Source organism: Rhinolophus hipposideros (genome assembly GCF_964194185.1).
Source record: "Rhinolophus hipposideros genome assembly, chromosome: 10".
NCBI lineage: Eukaryota > Metazoa > Chordata > Mammalia > Chiroptera > Rhinolophidae > Rhinolophus > Rhinolophus hipposideros.
This window is the reverse complement of record NC_138056.1, coordinates 42,272,881-42,290,658: the sequence shown is the minus strand read 5'-3', so window position 1 is coordinate 42,290,658 and position 17,778 is coordinate 42,272,881. Positions and strand designations below refer to the sequence as shown.

Here is a 17,778-nt window from a genome sequence, read left to right as displayed (position 1 = left end):
CTGTGATTTTGTTCGGAATTGTGTTGACTCTATAGATCAAGTTGAGAACTGACATCTTGACAATATTGAGTCTTCCTATTCAGGGACATGGACTATCACTCATGTAGTTCTTCTTTGATTTCTCTCATCAGTTTTATAGATTTTCTCATATATGTTTTATACATATTTTGTTAGATTTATACCTATTTCATTTGGGGGGTACTAATGTAAATAATATTGTTTTTAATTTCAGTTGTTCACTGTTGATACATAGGAAAGCAATTAACTTCTGTATATTAACCTTCTGTCCTGCAGCCTTGCTATAATCATTATTAGTTCCAGGAGGCTTTTTGTTCTGTTTGTTTTATGTTGCAATTCTTTTGGATTTTCTACATAGATGATCATGTTATCTGTAAACAAAGATTTTATTTCTTTGTTCCCAATCTGTATACCTTTTTTTTCATTGTCTTATTGTATTAACTAGGATTTGCAGTATGATGTTGAAAAGGACTGGTGAGAGAAGACATCCTTGCCTTGGTCCTCAGCAATAAAGTTCCTGGTTTTTTACCATTAAGTCTGATGTTAACTGTGGGTTTTTGTAGATGTTCTTTATCAAGTCGAGGAAGGTCTCCATTTCTAGTTTACTGAGAATTTGTTTTTTATCATTAAATGGGTGTTGAATTTTGCCAAATGCTTTTTCTGCATCTGTTGATAAAATCATGTCATTTTTCTTCTTTAGCCTGTTGATGTGATGGATTTTATTAAGTGCTCTTTGAATGTTCAACCAGCCTGATGTACCCGGCAAAAATTTCACTTGGTTGTAGTTGAACTTACAACTTTTAGTACTTACAATAAAAGCAATAATTTTAGGGGTTTAAAAAAATTGTTTTTCACTAACCAAAATACCCCTTAACAGTTCCTAAAACCTCATACTTATAAATTTAATTCTAATATAATTTTTTCCAGGAACTTCTTAGCTCCTTCATGCATTTTAATCTCTCAATTTATCAAAATATTTGTATACTTTCAGAGACTCACCTTAGTACCCATACATTCTCTCTCTCTCTCTACAATGTGCGCACAGATAATTTCGTACCAGTAGTTTATGGTTATACTGGTACAAAACAGTAGTCATGCAACAGGACACAGAATGCCTTTGCATCTTCAAGCTCATCATACAGCAAAAGAAGGAGGAGACAAAAGTTAGAAGACATAGATACATTGGTAGGTGTTTCCAAAACTATTTTTATTGTTACATTCCCAAGAGGACATAGGAAGAAAACAGCCAGTTATCCAATAACTATTACACCTATCAGAAGGAGGCACCCAGAACTCCAGTACTCATTCAAAGCTGCACATACTAGAGCTCAAACAGCTGCCTCTCAACCTGACCTGAAATACTGACAAATACGTCTATGTCATCAATCCAGGGAGGCTTGGGTTTAAAAGAAAATTTCTTTATTGCAAGTATCCAAGTCCTTAGCATTCGTCCTTAAAGATATTAGAAGATGAGAAAGACCACATACACCAGGACTATGTTTAGTCATTATAGTAAACTAGCAAATGGCCAGTTTATTCTCGGATGCATTGCATCAGACATCACAGGACTTGAAGAAAATCTGTATTTGTAGAAGAGCCATCAGGCATTTCCGATCCAGTTTACCATGTACAGCCACAGGCCAACCAGATACCCAGATAATATAGTCAGCGCAAAATTCAAAAGGGATAAGTTGGGGCTTGGATGAGGATGGCTACACTGCAAAATACAAATGAAACGTGAAAACAGAAGGTAAATCTATTTACAAAAGTTTGTTTAGTAAAGTGACTTGAGGAAAGTTATGTTAGGCAGTTTCCATGCATCCCTCCTCTTCCCTGCCAAAGAAAAAACACCTGAAAATTATCTTGAAAACCAAGTTAAAACTGTATGGTGAAAAAGAGGGTGCTTGTTCCAGGTAAGGGACTTCAAGACATTTGCAGGCAGACTTGTTTTTATTTGTAAAAGTCACAAATAGGAAAAGGTGTAATGTCTGACTTTGAGGTCTGTGCTTTTAAAAAGGTCTCTATTAATATGTTAACAAGAAAAGGAAATCCCAAGCCTGTTTTTTTGTTTCAGGTTTTGAATTTTTCCAGGAAGAGTTGGCAAAATCAAGAGAATATTAAAACAAAACCCAGGAAAACTCAGTCAATTTTTTCCAGTTGTCTGCCTCGTTGCTGTCTAGTTACCTTGAATTTGATTCCCAATTAGCTGAGGACAACATGACGGTCAAAGACAGATTTTCGCTGCTCTTGAACTTGAAGTTTCCAACGCTGTTGGGCATACTCTACCTTATTCAGCACATTGGCTCGACTGCGGGAGCGGGCCAGCACGTCGTGCGCATTTGCAAAAGGCTGGTGATCCTGAAAGCCCAGGAATGAGAACATCAGAGACAGCATGATCAGTGTGAAACACACACACACAAAATAGTGGCTATCCAGCCACAGAGATAGAAGCAGTTGGAGTTTTCAAAGAACAGACCCAAACAGACCATCTATTTGGCCAAGCACTCCTAGGCAGTCAACTGCCAGAAGTAAGATGAACTCAATCGCAGAACAGGTGGTTCAAATCGCATAAGTGATGAGGAGTTATCTGTGAAATGTTCCCCAAGTCACCATTTCCAAAGGCATTTCCCTTAAGAAGCAGGGACCAAGACAAACAGTGGTCACTTGTGTTAAAGAAAAGCTTCCCTAGAGAGTAGGGGAAACAAATCTATTTTCATATTAATATCTACATGCTACAAATATGGAAAGTACGACTTTTCCTTGCTTTAGTCAATGCTATACAGCTAATCTGTGGCAGAGGAAAAACCTGTCTTTTAATTTCCTGACTCCCATTGTATTAGAATTGTTGGTTGACAGCTTGGGGCCACATTCCCCAGGGAACATGAGTGGACAGGATCTTATCTCGGTTGGTTTTAATCTCTCCCTATACCCTCAACATGTACACTAAATGAACTTGTTTCTAAAACCTTCCTCATTTCCCTCTTCCCCACTCTGAAATGAAAAGAGACATAGCTCAAGTGCTACACTACCCTCTATTACCAAGGACAGTGGGGAATTATTACTTCAGCATTTCTATTCGAAGACTTGAATATTTCTTTGCGGAACACTTAGCAGCCTCTCTGCTAGTTGCTGCCTTAGGAAAGGGGCTGCTGAAGGCGTACCCAGGTACCTGTAGAAAACCAACCTGGTCAAAGTAAACCAGTGCCACTGATGTTTGTAGTCATTACACAGGAAACCACTGTGCTAATCTATCTATGAATGAGATGTAAACACAGCTGCCTAAATGACAAAGCATTCAATACTAATTTATTGCTTTGGTTTGCCTTTTCCTTGATCTCTTTTTCCGAAACCTCATTTAGCAAAGTTTCTAAAGGTTCCAACATAGGATTTAAGTCACAAGTAGTACTTCTTAAACTAAACTATACCTCTAGGAAAGAAACAATATTGTTTTGCCGTACGTGTTTGCAAAAGCTCTATTATACATTCAGGCAGGAGTCAGCACGTCTATGGAAAGCTATACACAACCACATAACTATATATACAATTGTAACTATGTGGTGTTATAACACTCGGTCTTCTTTATATACCAAGATGTTTACACAATGACTACATCTCAAAGAGATCAAAGAGTTTTCTATAGAGGATCTTTCCCTGCCTTCTTTACCAAAATTCCCTCAACTTTTCACTTAATTTAGGAAACAGCTGTGCAAACCCCATTATTTTTTTTTATTTTTAACCTTCAAATGAAAATAATAAGAACAACTTCATAAAGTTAACTTTTCAAAGATGTAAGAAACAAGGTAACGAAAAAGGAAGGCTAAAGTTGTTGGATTACTCGATTTCCCACAAGGAAATAAACCAATTCAAGGTCATCTAACAAATTAGCACAAACACCAAAACTTAGCTCACCTAACCTTGACTTGGTACCATATTGTCTAAACATACTGATTTTGTCAGGTAGAGTAAAATGACACTATAGGAATATCATCATGGACTTGTATATAAAATATTATCACCATTGGTATGTTTTGACATAAACAAGACTAGGAAGAAGGATGTACTTTGCCAGCAGAGCACCTATCAATTTCATAGTCCTGTTATCTACTCTTCAAGGTAGGGGGAGAAAAGTCTTAAGGAGCAAATTTAAAGGATTAAACAAACCAGTAATCCTTTTGGTCTGTTCTCCACCTATCAGAACAAGATTGAACTAGTTGCTCACGGTCATGGATGCGGGGAGAATGCAAATAGAGATTTACCCTTTTTATATGTTTGTTCTTTTTACACTTGATAAAATTACAACAAATACAAAACATGTTTTAATGTAATGCTTTGATAATAGCAATGATGTGTCATGGATATATGATACAGTAAATATTGTGACGACTTGCAGTGAGCTTAACTATTTGTACTAACTCTCACTTGATTTAAAATGCTCTACTCTGAACAAAAATGAAAGCAATTTAACTGAGAATCTAACAAAAACATTTTAAAAAGCACATATATATGTATATATCTCTCATATATATGTATGTATGCATATATATGTACGTATATATATCTCATATATATGTCTCATATATATGTGTATATATATACATATATATATATGAGAGAACTCTCATCTTGGATAAGCAACAATTGTAGGAATTTAAATTTAACTTCGTTTTGTACAATTGTTACCCTAAATTCACAGCTATGATGAGAAAACCTCCTCTTCCCACAATCAGTTTAACAGATAACCAAGAGTCAGCCAGACCTCTCAGAAACAATGTTCTCAAATGGTCAACTTTCACACAGAATCAATCACCGGTGAACAAAAAGGTTACTAAGCACATGACCCCACCAATCACATGCCTTTCCTACATGTTTTTGTCTACACATTTGTGCATCCATTTCTTTTATGTTCTTTGTGTATGACATTGATATTGTCTATTCCTAAAATCAGGAACCAGGTATTTCATGCGGTAAGGAAGGAAGGAAAGCATGTGGTTTAAGTCAGACTTTCTATGTATGTGCCTTATAATAATATGGCCTTTGACACATAACATCTTCATATGTTAGTTGTTCTCAACTGGGGATGATTTTGCTCCCCAAGGATGTCTGACTGTGTCTGTGGACATTTTTGATTGTTCTGATTGGGATGGAGGATGCTATTGGCATCTAGAGAGTAGAGGTCAAGGACGCTCCTAAATATCTTACAATGCACAGCACAGCCCCTATGACAAAGAATCATCCAACTCAAAAGGTCAGTAGTGCAGAGGCTGAGAAAACCTGTCATGTGGGTACGATATCTGAGAGTCTACTACCTCTGGTTCACAGCCTCCCGTCCTTCTAGCTCTCTCACCCCATCAGCCCCACTACGCCTGGTGTCCGACCACATCAGAGCTCAGTCTTGACCTTTATACCCCAGCCTATCAGTCCCCTCCAGGAATGCTTCAAAAATAAATAAGCAATTCTTATATGATTAAAAATGAAAGAGGGAAACACACTATTATTAGTCATTTCTTTTACATACCCATTTCTGTTTCATCTCTTTACTGCTAGTATTCAGCACAGTATTTGATAATAAAAAGTTACTCATGTATTATTTGAATTCATAAAAGCAGCAAGGGAAAAAGAAGTAAATAGAGGTATTTCTATGAAAGCTATTGACAAAACAAAAAATGAAATCTTTCCCAAACAAGTTGAGTATTCACAATTGATATTCACGAGACACCAATGTATTGATCAAAAAGCAGGCTCGGTGTGTAGTTATAACTCAAGCCATCCAGTCAGGATCCCCTTTCCCATCTCTCACCAACAGATCCACAGCCATTCCAGAGTAAAACGACTTGCGACTATGGTTGGCAAGGGCTCATCCTGGCTTTAGCTTTTGGAATTGGTTCTTGAAACTCAACTGAATTTGATCCACTTTAAGGAACATAGTCCAATAAAGTAATCCAAAATCAAAAGTAATTTCTAAAAAAATTATATATATATATATATATATATATATATATATATATATATATATATAGTAATGAAAAATAGCTGAAAATTTGGAAACAACCCCAAACAGGATAATGACAAAACAAGTAATATAATTCTCTAAGCTATATCGAATAACAAGTTTGTGGACTATGTCAATTTCTGGACATTTTTGAATGATGTACTAATTATACCAACTATATGTGCAACTATAAATGGGTTTGAAAGATAGGGAGAGAATCTGGAGTGATGGTTTTATTTTTCCCTAGAGTTAAAGGTGACAGATTTTTTTAAAGAAGGAGAACAGGAAACATAAAACATCAGCAGATTATCCAGCTTTAATTTCATTAAGATAAGAACATCCCCTTCACTAAAGCCTCTTTCCCTTCTGTGATATTTGGTGATGCTGACGGGAAAGGTGTTCAGGCAGGAGCTTGAGGAGAAAACTATCTCAGATGCTTTTCTCAATGTAACCAGGGAAGGCACTGAAAATTGAGCCCTGGGTACTGATGGGCAAGGCCTCGTACAGCACATTTACCAAGGTTCATCAGTTTAAACCACCATACTTATGGCTCTAAGAGCAGTTTCCTCATAAAGAGACACGAAAATGAAGTGTCTTTAGCTTCTCTAGTTGGGCATCTGCCCCAGCACAGGAACGTCTCTATGCGACCAGTTGCACTCTATGCGACCATTTGCACTTTCCACCAGACAACGGCAGAGACTGGCAGCGAATAGCTAGGGCCTGCTGAGAACTTACCCCAACATCGTCATCGCTCTGTATTAGTTGTGAGTGTCCGAATAGGCGTCTCTTCAATATGGGCTCAACCAGAGTCAGGTACACCATGTACAGAAGCAGAAGGCCCAAAATGGACAGATAAATTATAATGGTAACCTAAAGGAAATTGAAAATAAGTTACATCTCTGTTCAAGCCAAGCAATCAGAATTTTGCATAATAGTAAAGCCACAGTGAGAACTGATCTATCTGCTAAGCATAAAGAATTTCTATACAAACCAGATTCCGACATTAAGAAACAAACTCAACTCTTCACCAAGGTATTACTTAAAGAAGGAAGAAAGCATTTTGTCTTTGGGACTTTTTTATGAGTCTTCAAAAATCCATCTTCACCTACTGCTAATCATTTGTCACCACCTGACACAGCAGTTCTCTTTTTCACCTGAAGCTAGTGTCCTAGATTCAGCCAAGACAAATTAAAGGAGCCCTAATAGAAAATGTGATTCAGACGAATTTCAACAGAATACCCTTTTAGATCAACTTAAGTATACAAAAATATGTTTTAAGCCAGTGATTTTCTTGAGCTCTAATTTGCGTGCTAACACCACCCACCAGTATGGCTATAATTAAACACAGACAATAGGAAATGTTAGTGAGGATGTGGAGAAACTGAACACTCATATGTTTTTGGTGGGAATGTAAAATGGTCCAACCAATTTGGAAAACAACCTGGCAGTCTTTTAAAAGTTAAATATAAATTACCTCTCTAAGGAATCTACCCAAGAGACATGAAAGACATGTATGCTGATATTCATGACAGCATTATTCGTAACAGTAAAAATCTGGAAATAATCCAAATGTCCATCAACTGATGAATGGATAAATAAAATGTGGTATATTCATATAATAGAATGCTATTTAGTAATAAAAAGGAATTAAGTACTGACATGCTACAACATGGATAAACCCTCAAAACATTATGCTAAGTGAAAGAAACCAGTCACAGAAGACCACATATTGTATGATTCCATTTATATGAAATGTCCAGACCTGTAGAGACACAACCAGAATAGTAATTGTCTAGGGCGGGGGTAGGAACGTGATTAACTATAAATGGGCATGAGCAATCTTTTTGGGGTGATGGGAATGTTCTAAAACTGGATTTTAAAAAATTGTTTTAAATTTACTAAAATTTATAGAATTGTACACTTACAATTCTATACAATAAGTGACTTTTAGGGTATGTAAAGCATACATCAAAATTTTTGTTTAAAATAAAAAAGTACAGTGAGGGTTTCTCTAAAGGACAGCACCCTGCTGGAGCAGGAGCTCTGCCACTCACAACAAAAATCTTTGTAACTGTTACAGCTGACCACCCCATATTCATCGTGAGGCCTCTTTTTGAAAAAGGAATGGGAAGCTCAAAATAAATAAATAAATACATTAATTAATTAATTAAAAAATGGGAAGAACTGTTAGCCACCACAATAAAGTAACTGAACTCAGTAAACGTCCGAATGGTATTGAGAGTAATCTACATTCCATTTCCTACAGCAAATAAAGAAAATAAATCTTGAAATTCAGAAGTGATGTTTCTAGAATAGTCACTATGTAATTTTTTCTAACAGTTTGAGAAGGCAGGAAGAAGAGTACCTAATCATGCTGTTCTTTCATTAGCCTTTGGCACACATAACACACAGAGAAGCTGGGATATTTTTCTGGGACGTGCTAATTACACATAGGGCATCTTTTGCTACTTCACACATCATACCTATGTAGCTATCCTAATTAAGCCACAAAGCATCTCAATGAGGCAAGCTGAGAGCAGGCCCATTGTTCCTTTGGGGGTGGGAGTTGGAGATAAGGAAGAAGGAGGTAAAGGGGCTGGTGGAGGAGAGCAGTAGTTTATGTAACTAAAGTAGAATTCAGATGTCCAAAATTCTTTCTTATCTTTTTTTTTTTTAAATTTATTGGGGTGACAATTGTTAGTAAAATTACATAGATTTCAGGTGTACAATTCTGTCTTACATCATCTATAAATCCCATTGTGTGTTCACCACCCAGAGTCAGTTCTCCTTCCATCACCATATATTTGATCCCCCTTACCCTCATCTCCCACCCCCACCCCCTTACCCTCTGGTAACCACTAAACTATTGTCTGTGTCTATGAGTTTTTGTTTCTCATTTGTTTGTCTTGTTCTTTTGTTGTTTTTGGTTTATATACCACATATCAGTGAAACCATAGGGTTCTCTGCTTTTTCTGTCTGACTTATTTCGCTTAGCAGTATACTCTCAATTTTCTTTCTTATCTTGATACCATCAAGAATTATTGCAGAAGCAGAGCAGATCTTTTCGTTTACCTTGATGGTTACAGAGCTTCTTTCCTCATATTTGCATTCGCAGCGTAGACAGTACGCTTCTACATCAGGCCCCCGCACAGGCATGGGGTCCACAACGTGAAGGCAATCACTGAAAAACGAAGATACAAGATTGCTTCAGGCTAGCTAGATTTTCTACTCACACCGGTCAAAGCTTTCCTGAGATCCTGAGTAATCTCTGAACTTACCCAACGAAAGAATATAAGGAACAAATAATCAGTAAGGGAAGTGAAACCATTTCCTCTCTTAATATCATCAATTGGTAAGATTTAAGCGTCTACAAAATCATAAAGACGCATATGTAGTAACTATTTTGAAAAGTGCTACTGTTAGTTAAAAATGCACCTGAAAACTCCCAAATGGGATCAAAAACGGCTTAGCAGATCAAGTCATATTCAGACATGTTCAGTTACCAAGCAAAACTGCTTTAAATGATTTAAAGTAACTGGGGCTTTGTTCAAATATGAGATTATCTCTTTTATAAATTAACTAACATCATTCTTAACATCCAGTGTGGTATATGAATAGATAATCACACTTAACAGTTGATAAATTCTGAAACTCTGAAACCTGAACAGTCAAAACTATAGTAAGAAATAATTACTTTTATTAATGAGCAAAAATCTATTGAAAAATCATGGAAAAGGAGGATTAGGACAATGAAAATATTTTTAAAAGAAAAATGATAACTTGGGAGAAGTATATCAAAAATAATGAAAGACAATGTTTTTATTGTTAGATATTGCCTATTTATTTTTCTCTACTTTCCAGGCTATTTATTTATGGCTTATAAAAATGCAATTCTATCAAAAAAATATTTTCCCAGAAATCTGCCAATTCTAGGAAATAATTAAATTTTTACTCTCCCCAGCTATTAAGAGCCTACTACTCTGATAGCCTTCAGCAAAAATAGGCAAGGCTTTCCTGTCCTCCAGCCAGCTCCTGGGCAATTTTCTTCCCTTTTGTCATCTCTTTATTAGGCATTTCTGGCTGCCACAAGAATTCTGCCATAGCTTTCTGTCTCATCCCACCCATTCTGCGCGGGGACACCCAATGCTCTAAGCTGATTCTTTCCCTTCGCCCTATCAAAACATACTTTTTTGTGTTCCATCCCTCTGAGCTATGGCATAAGAAAACCAAAAATGGCATAAATGATAAATGTTCAATCAGTTATACTTAACAGGTAATTTTAACCAAGGTAGTATGTAATGAAAAAAATTCTTTACTGGTAAAATTTCAAATAAGGTCCCACAACATATAAATGTGTGATATCTGTTCCAGACATATAGACGAGCAGGACTGTTATCAAGCTGGATGCAGGCATACAATAGGCAGAGGAAGCTAAATCCCATTACAGGGGTAGCTATCTTAGAATCACAGAGCCCATCCAGTCCAGCATTCTCAGGAGTCATCTGTACAAGATCATAGAGCAAACTAGTAGTTAAAAGGACCAGAATCCAGGGCTCCTGCCTCCTAGATCAGGCCCCCCTGTATCTCTCTGAACCTCAAGAAAATTAGATTTATCTCCCATTTAATTTCTTATTTCAGCTTCAGAAGCCTCAATAAAAACAACGTAAGAATTACTTGGGAATCTAAGTGCTGAGTATTGAGTGTTCTTTTTGAAGTACAAATCCAGTTTAATAACGAATAAATACTGAGTGCTGTGCAGAAGTTGTGCAGGGTTGGTGAGGAAGCAGGAAGATTGGTTCTCACTGGTCACTGTAAACACAAAACCCTAACCGCTTCAGGAACCAGGCAACACCTCCCCCTAGTGCCCAAAAGAGGAATCATTGGCTTTAAATCACAGACCAAACACAAAACAGAGAACTCAAAACTTTTCTTAAGTCACACAGAGGGAGTCAATGAAGAATTAAAGCTAACAACTGGATAAAATGGAGGCCAGAAGGTGAAACTATATCTAGCGCCAGACAGATACTGGAGGCCTTGTAAAGCCATAACACCATGATTAATCAAAGCTTGCCTGCTCTTCTGCCAGTTAAAAACTTTCAGTGACAGCTGGGAACCCATCCTCGGTAAAAGGCTCAGCTGCAAAACGGAAGCAAGGAAGAGAGGGAAGAAAAATTCCTAAACAAGCTTTGTTTTCAACTGTTTATTTTCAAAGCTCCCTCTTTTGACCAATAACCAGGGATGAATGATATGATTCTGTCTGAACCTAGAATAACAAAAAGTCAGTGAAAAGATTAGTGTTACACACTTAAATAGGGAGTTTACTTGCCATTGAGATAATAGGCATCATATTCTATTACTGATAATGGAATAAACTGTAAGTGCTCAATATATTTGGAAAATTTCTAGGAATAACTTAAAAACTTATTGTACCATGTAAAGTAACTTGCTGATATAAAACCTATAAAAATATAGTTAAATTACTTTGTAATATGAGACAATTTAAGTGAACATGGAAGTTCACAGAAAGTTATCAGGAACACAATTATCAAATATCAGATAGAACCAAAATGAGAAGAATAAATAATAATATCAGAAAAACTAAACATGTTCAAAGGCTGCCTTTTCTTTTTCAAAGTCAGCTTGGAACATTGTAACCGACTGAACTTAATTTGGCTTTCAAACTTTTGCTGTTTGAAGTCAAGTACACGTGAAAGTATGTAGCATTTGGAGCTATTTTTCTTCTATGCCTATCCTGGTAATCTTCTACTCTGTACTGCTACAAACCATGAAACATCACAATTCCATGGGAAGAAGCCCATCCATCCTGCCACAAAACAACTGCTTGCCAACTATTTTACGGCACACATTCAAAAAGCTATCATTTGTAAGGTCCACTGCAATAAGCAGAGAAGGCAGCTGGTGGCTAGCCAGTCAGGATCCCAGTTGTCACACGCCTGCCTGATTACCCCAAGGCTGAATGGATCAGTATCTTAGCACATCTGTAACCTACTCATGGCACGTCCATTAGGAAACTCTGATATACATGGCTCATTCCCATTCCTTCCTGAGCTTTCTCCTATATTTGGTAATATATCTTCAAAACCTGCAAATTATAAAAATTGTAATGCAGATAAATGAGGCTTACCTTCCACTGAAAAGCAAGAGGGAGGACCAAAATTTAAGGGGGTGCAGGAAGATAGATATGGGTAGTTTAGGTGGCACAAACTCAGCCCCATCCCCACAGAAAACCCTCCCTACCTGGGGCTTAGTGTTTTGCTATTAATATATTCCTTTAGGCTTACATAATGTACTCAGGGCCTTACTCTCACTTTTTCATTTGACACTTTTGCTTAAAAAAATACTTAAAACAATAAATTGGATGAACATTCTGAGCTAACAGTGATAACCACGAAAGAAATTTGACAGGTAATTCAGTAATCCAGAATACTTACCAATCCTTTTGGGATATGTTCTTATTATAAATATGTCCAGGATTATCTTTATAGGGAGGACAGATACATTTACATCGAACATCCTCGAAATCCTGTAACCAAAATAGAACTTAGTATAGCTTATTGATAATTTATCATCAATATTTTTAAAAACTGCACCATATCCATTTTGCTAAGCATCCCTGACAAATATTCTAAAACTAGTCACTTAAAACTTTAAATAACTTTGAGAGATCCAAGTTTTTAAAAGCCAACAGTTCTTTTTGGTAATGCTAATGAATCATTGTAGACCCTGTTTCCCTGAAAATAAGACCTAGCTGGACAATCAGCTCTAATGCATCTTTTAAATCAAAAATTAGTAGATATTTATTATATGTTATGTTATGTTATGTTATGTTATGTTATATTAAGACCCGGTAGCCCGGGTCTTATATTAATTTTTGCTCCAAAAGACACATTAGAGCTCATTGTCCAGCTAGGTCTTATTTTCGGGGAAATACAGTAGTATATAAAATCATTCTGAAATAATACCTAATATGTGATATGGTATGTGATACGGTATCCATTATTAAATGGGATTAATAAATATTAATCACATTTATGGGTCAGATGACAATCAAATTGTGCCACCATTATTGCCATCTACATGGCAGCAGAAAGACATAGTAAACGGAAAGCTGTGCCTGAAAATAAGAATGCTGATTATGGCCGGCCCGGTGGCTCAGGCGGTTAGAGCTCCGTGCTCCTAACTCCTAAGGCTGCCGGTTCGATTCCCACATGGGCCAGTGGGCTCTCATCCACAATGTTGCCAGTTCAACTCCCACAAGGGATGGTGGGCTTCGCCCCCTGCAACTAAGATTGAACACAGCACCTTGAGCTGAGCTGCCACTGAGCTTCCCGATGGCTCAGTTGGTTGGAGCGTGTCCTCTCAACCACAAGGTTGCCGGTTGGACTCCCACAAAGGTTGGTGGGCTGTGCCCCCTGCAACTAGCAACGGCAACTGGACCTGGAGCTGAGCTGCGCCCTCCACAACTAAGACTGAAAGGACAACAACTTGACTTGGAAAAAAGTCCTAGAAGTACACACTGTTCCCCAATAAAGTCCTATTCCCCTTCCCCAATAAAATCTTAAAAAAAAAAAAAGAATGCTGATTATAAAAGGATGCGGAAGAATCAAATTAAAAAATACCCAAAAAAACAAGTCACAATTCTATTCACCATCCTTCCAGCCTTTGATAGAAAGGCATTAACACGGATAAAAGGGGTTGGGCCAGATTCCTATGGAAGGGATGAGGTTTTCAAAGCACCCAGCTACAATTATAAAGAAAGCACATAAGGGAAGTAGCTTGAGTCTAGCTGAGACCAGTTTGGTCTACCCTTTACAGGAAACTTTGCTTCTAATCCCTGGTAGACAGAGAAGACAACTACAGATAAAGCACATTTCAAGAGGCGGAGGAAGAGGTGACTAACATATGAATAGAGGGATTAGGAGACGGCTCCTCAACAAAGGAAAATCTGTCTGAAAAGGCAGTGGCTCATTGGTGCCCAGAGGACCAGGTGCACTGCTCCTATATATATATATATATATATATATATATATGGTGGTATGTCTGGCAGAGCTGTTGACAATTCAGTCAGCATTTTCTTGGTGCTGGAATTTGTGCTCAGTGAGGTGGATTCAGCTAAGTGTAAGACATGGTTTCTGCGGGCATCAGGACACGCCCTGGTAAAGGAGGCTGACAAGTAAGTCCATGATTACACTACAGTACCTAAAGTGATGACAGGAGATATGCAGAGAGTGCCAGCAATGTTTTGAAAGTCAGGAAACTTGCTGCTGTTCCCCTTTCTGGTGGGAGGTAGGGAAGATGTCAGAAAGAACCCCTGATCAACCCCGCCCCCCATCTTTCTGCCTGTAATGCGTCTTTCCCAGTCCCTATGAAGATATTATAGATTAAAGCTCCTACTTTTTAAAAAATGCAAATGTCATTCTGTTTTCCCATCACATGACTGTGAATCCCTTCCGTTTCCCCCGTAAATGAGCTAGCTCATCAAGGAGGAAGCCCACGTGTGAAGGGCAGGTCTGGAGGGCAGGGGCGTCAAGGTCAGAAAGCAGAATGAGGGGACTAGAAGGGCCAAGATGGGATGGAGCAGACGAGAAGGCCCAAACCTCAGCCACCTCTCCTGTCGTGTGGATCCTAAGAGAAGCACGACAGGGGCCAAGAGATCCTGGAGGGGGTCAGAGGAGGGTATTGGGCCTGCGAGAGGGGCTCTGGGGGTCCTGTGGGGAAGGCAGGCTGCCACGAGTGGCCAGTTCCCACGAGGACAAGGGAAGCTGCCGGGGCTGAGAGGGGAAGGCCCAAGGAGGGGGGAGGCGCAGTCCCGGCGGTGGGCGCTCCCAGGACTGGGTGGAGCTGGGCGCCGCGGCGACGGCGGTCGGACTGTCAGGGCCGGGGGCGCGGGTGCTACCGGGCAGGCGGCGGGGGGCGGGGGGGGGGCTGCAGGACTGAAGCCAGGGGTCGAGCCGTCAGGGCCGGGGAAGGACTGGGGTGGGGAGCAGGTTGACAGACCCCCGCCCCGCGGGAGGCAGGGGAGGAGCTCCGGCCTGGAGCGCAGGCTGGGCGGGACTCACCTTGGCGGCGTCTGACAGCTGCACGAGCAGCAGCACCGATAGCGCCAGGCAGGACAGGCTGAGCAAGGAGCCGAGACGAAGGAGGCCTCCCCACTGGGTCGCCATCGCGGCGGGACCCAGCAGCCCCCACAGCCCGGAGCCCCCCGAGACCTGCTCCCGGCTCGGGCTCAGGCTCGGGCGCCTCCGCCAGCACTTCCGTCTGGGCCTTCGCGTCACCGGCCGCGCCGGGTCAACTGCAAAAAGCATCCGCCCCGGAAACGGTTCCCGGGGCGAAGGGTCCGAGGCTGCGCGGGGCTGGCGCCGGCCGGGCCTAGGCTGCGCCCGGGAGCCGAGGGGGCCTCTGCGGGGGATCAGCCTGGGCCCTGCAGAGCTTTGGGGGACTGGGACACCTTCCCCTGGCGCCGAAGCAGTGGGAGCGGTGGCCAGGGGGACCCCAGCCAGGCCGGTGTGTCAGATGTAGACGTCCCGCGCCCCTGCGAGGCCGGAGCCATTCGTCGCAAGACGCCGGAGGCCGAGCGAGCCTAAGCCGCAGAATTCATGAGACGGCGGCCCATCCCCGCTAGCGCAGGCCGGGCGGGTGCTAGGCGTGGAGACGGCCGGGGGGCTGGCCGCGCCACCCCTCCCCGGGAAGCCCACCCCTGTCCGAGGCAGGCATCTGCTCCAGCACCTGGGGTACTAACCTGCCGCTCGGGCGCCTCCCGGACGCCATTCCCCGCAGGGTTTCTACACGTCTCCTGGAGCTGCCTCCGCGGGTGTAGCCTCCCCTTGGGAGTCCTTGCTTGCCTCCCGCTGGGCGCTGGCCGCCCAGGTCCAGCCGGCCCGCAGGAATCGGGCTCCAGCGGCGGGCTGGGCCGGGCCGGGCTCCGGAAGGTGAGCAGTCGGCGAAAGCACCGCCCTCGCGGCCTCCGCCGCCCGGGACTTCCGACGGTGCGCGACGGAGGCGCTGCCATGCGGGTCAGGGCGGCCGGCCCGCAAGCGGGGGTGGCGCTAACCCAGCCCGCTCCAGCGCGGCTCATCCGACGCAGGTAACTTCGGAGAAGCGGGGACATGGCGCATTGTCTCCAATTAAAATATTTTTCAGTTAGTGGAGACAGAAGGGGGTGGGGTAGTGAAAAGGCTACAGAGCTCATCACACCACTGCGGACTTGCTCAGTGACCTTGGGCAACACTTGCTTTTTCTGGTTCTCGGCTCAATATGAGGAGATTAAAGTCTTTATGTATGGATTTCAGGTTTTCCCGTGGAATACCCGTGTTTCTTTGATAAACATTTTTTTAAAGGTGGGCTTCTAGTTTGTGGGAGTGTTTTAATTAACAGTATTTTTCTCCCATGTTTCTTGTTCAAGCTGGAATCTAACACAAGGAGGTGTCTGATACTGCACCAAATGTATTTAGCCCCTTTCAGTCCCAAGTGGCAAGTGATACCCAGTCCGAACCAGAACCAGAGGGGCAGGACTAGGTGACCCTTCACCAGGACCCCTGCCAGCTGCCCTATGAAGATGCCACCCCATCACATTAGTGAAATATCAAGTCTTTGTAGTGGGTGTTCTGCTGGCCAAAGGACAATCTGGAGACACTTGGGGTCAAATCTTGATCTGTGATTGCTAAAAGCCTGCTGATCAGCTAATTTGGGGTCCTCTTAGGGTTAATTGTCTAGGTCTAGCATCTAAAGGGAGTGCTTACTCTGGCTGAAACCTCATAGGCCTTCTCTTCCTTCTTCAAAATTGTTCTCAGGGCCTTGATGGGGGTACAGAGGCTTAGAGGAGACAAACAGTACTGCCTCGGACGGACCGGCCTCATCTGTTCAATGGAGAAACACCAAGTACACTCTGTCTAGGGAGAATTTCAGAGTTACACTGTTAATACAGTAGTCAGTCCCTAGCCACACGTGGCAACTGAGCACTTGAACTATGGCTCTGAATTGAGATATGCTGTAAGTGTAAAATATACACAGATTCCAAAGAGTTAGTACAAAAAAACCTCGATGTTTTTATATTAAGGTTACATATTTTGGATATATTGGGTGAAATAAAATACATTAAAATAATTTCACTCGTTTCTTTTTTACTTCTTAAATGTGGCTATTATAAATTTTAATATTTACGTTAGGCATCGCTGTTCTAGAATATAGAATGTGGCTGCCTTGCGTGGAGTGTGACTGTAAGATGGTTGCCTGGCTGGAGACTGAAAGAAGAGGACTGGGTAAGGGGAGGGGTGACGGGGAGGGACTGGCACAGCTAGAGCCAAGGGTTTGGGTGAGGCAGATGTCAAAAAAAGGAATGTAACTTTAGGTGATGCAATAGAAGTGGAGGGGTCATTTCGTCTTGTTCTGCCCTGCCCATACCCACATAATTCTTACTTTTCCCTTAGGTCAGGGGTCTTTTAAGTTAGAAAGCTTTCCCTGACTTAAGTGTAGTCCCTTCTGTTTGTGTAGATCTCTCTTAACTAACCCCATTATGGTAAAATTATGTTTTCATATCTGCCTCTATATTCCTAACCTCCACCAAAATATTTCAAGCTCTTTGAGGGCAGGGACCTTGTCTATTATCTTTGTACCTGGAAAGTAGGATATAGTAAAAAACCAATAAATGTTTATGGGGACCCAAAAAAGGGGAATGGGAGAGGCTCCTCTAGTCAGTCTCAATCGGGTACCTACTTGAATCCCTACTTGGTTCCTTTCTGACAATGAGAGGG

The 17,778-nt window shown here is 41.1% G+C and overlaps 1 protein-coding gene across 3 annotated transcripts; it reads right to left on the bottom strand.

Annotated features, from left to right (window-relative positions):
- Positions 1-1,204: 1,204 nt before the first annotated feature.
- On the bottom strand, positions 1,205-17,118 carry TMEM9B (TMEM9 domain family member B). Of its 3 annotated transcripts, XM_081063238.1 has the most exons (6): positions 15,768-15,985; positions 15,088-15,320; positions 12,460-12,551; positions 9,080-9,188; positions 6,743-6,877; positions 1,205-2,376 (listed from the first exon to the last, which is right to left on the bottom strand). In XM_081063238.1, exons 2-6 carry the CDS (start codon positions 15,190-15,192, stop codon positions 2,221-2,223), a joined length of 597 nt encoding a protein of 198 aa, XP_080919364.1. In that variant the 5' UTR covers positions 15,193-15,320; positions 15,768-15,985; the 3' UTR covers positions 1,205-2,220. The 3 variants fall into 3 exon arrangements, with proteins under 3 accessions (XP_080919364.1, XP_080919363.1, XP_080919365.1); XM_081063237.1 differs by lacking the exon at positions 15,088-15,320 and having other exon boundaries at positions 15,768-17,118; XM_081063239.1 differs by lacking the exon at positions 15,768-15,985 and having other exon boundaries at positions 15,088-15,528.
- Positions 17,119-17,778: the final 660 nt, after the last annotated feature.

Coding starts and splice junctions, on each gene's coding strand:
- TMEM9B (XM_081063237.1), bottom strand. CDS start 16,217: ATGAGCTCTGTAGCCTTTTCACTACCCCACCCCCTTCTGTCTCCACTA. Junction 12,552..15,767: donor GGGAGGCGCCCGAGCGGCAG/GTTAGTACCCCA, acceptor TTTTGGTTACAG/GATTTCGAGGATGTTCGATG. Junction 6,878..9,079: donor GAAGCTCTGTAACCATCAAG/GTAAACGAAAAG, acceptor AATTTCCTTTAG/GTTACCATTATAATTTATCT.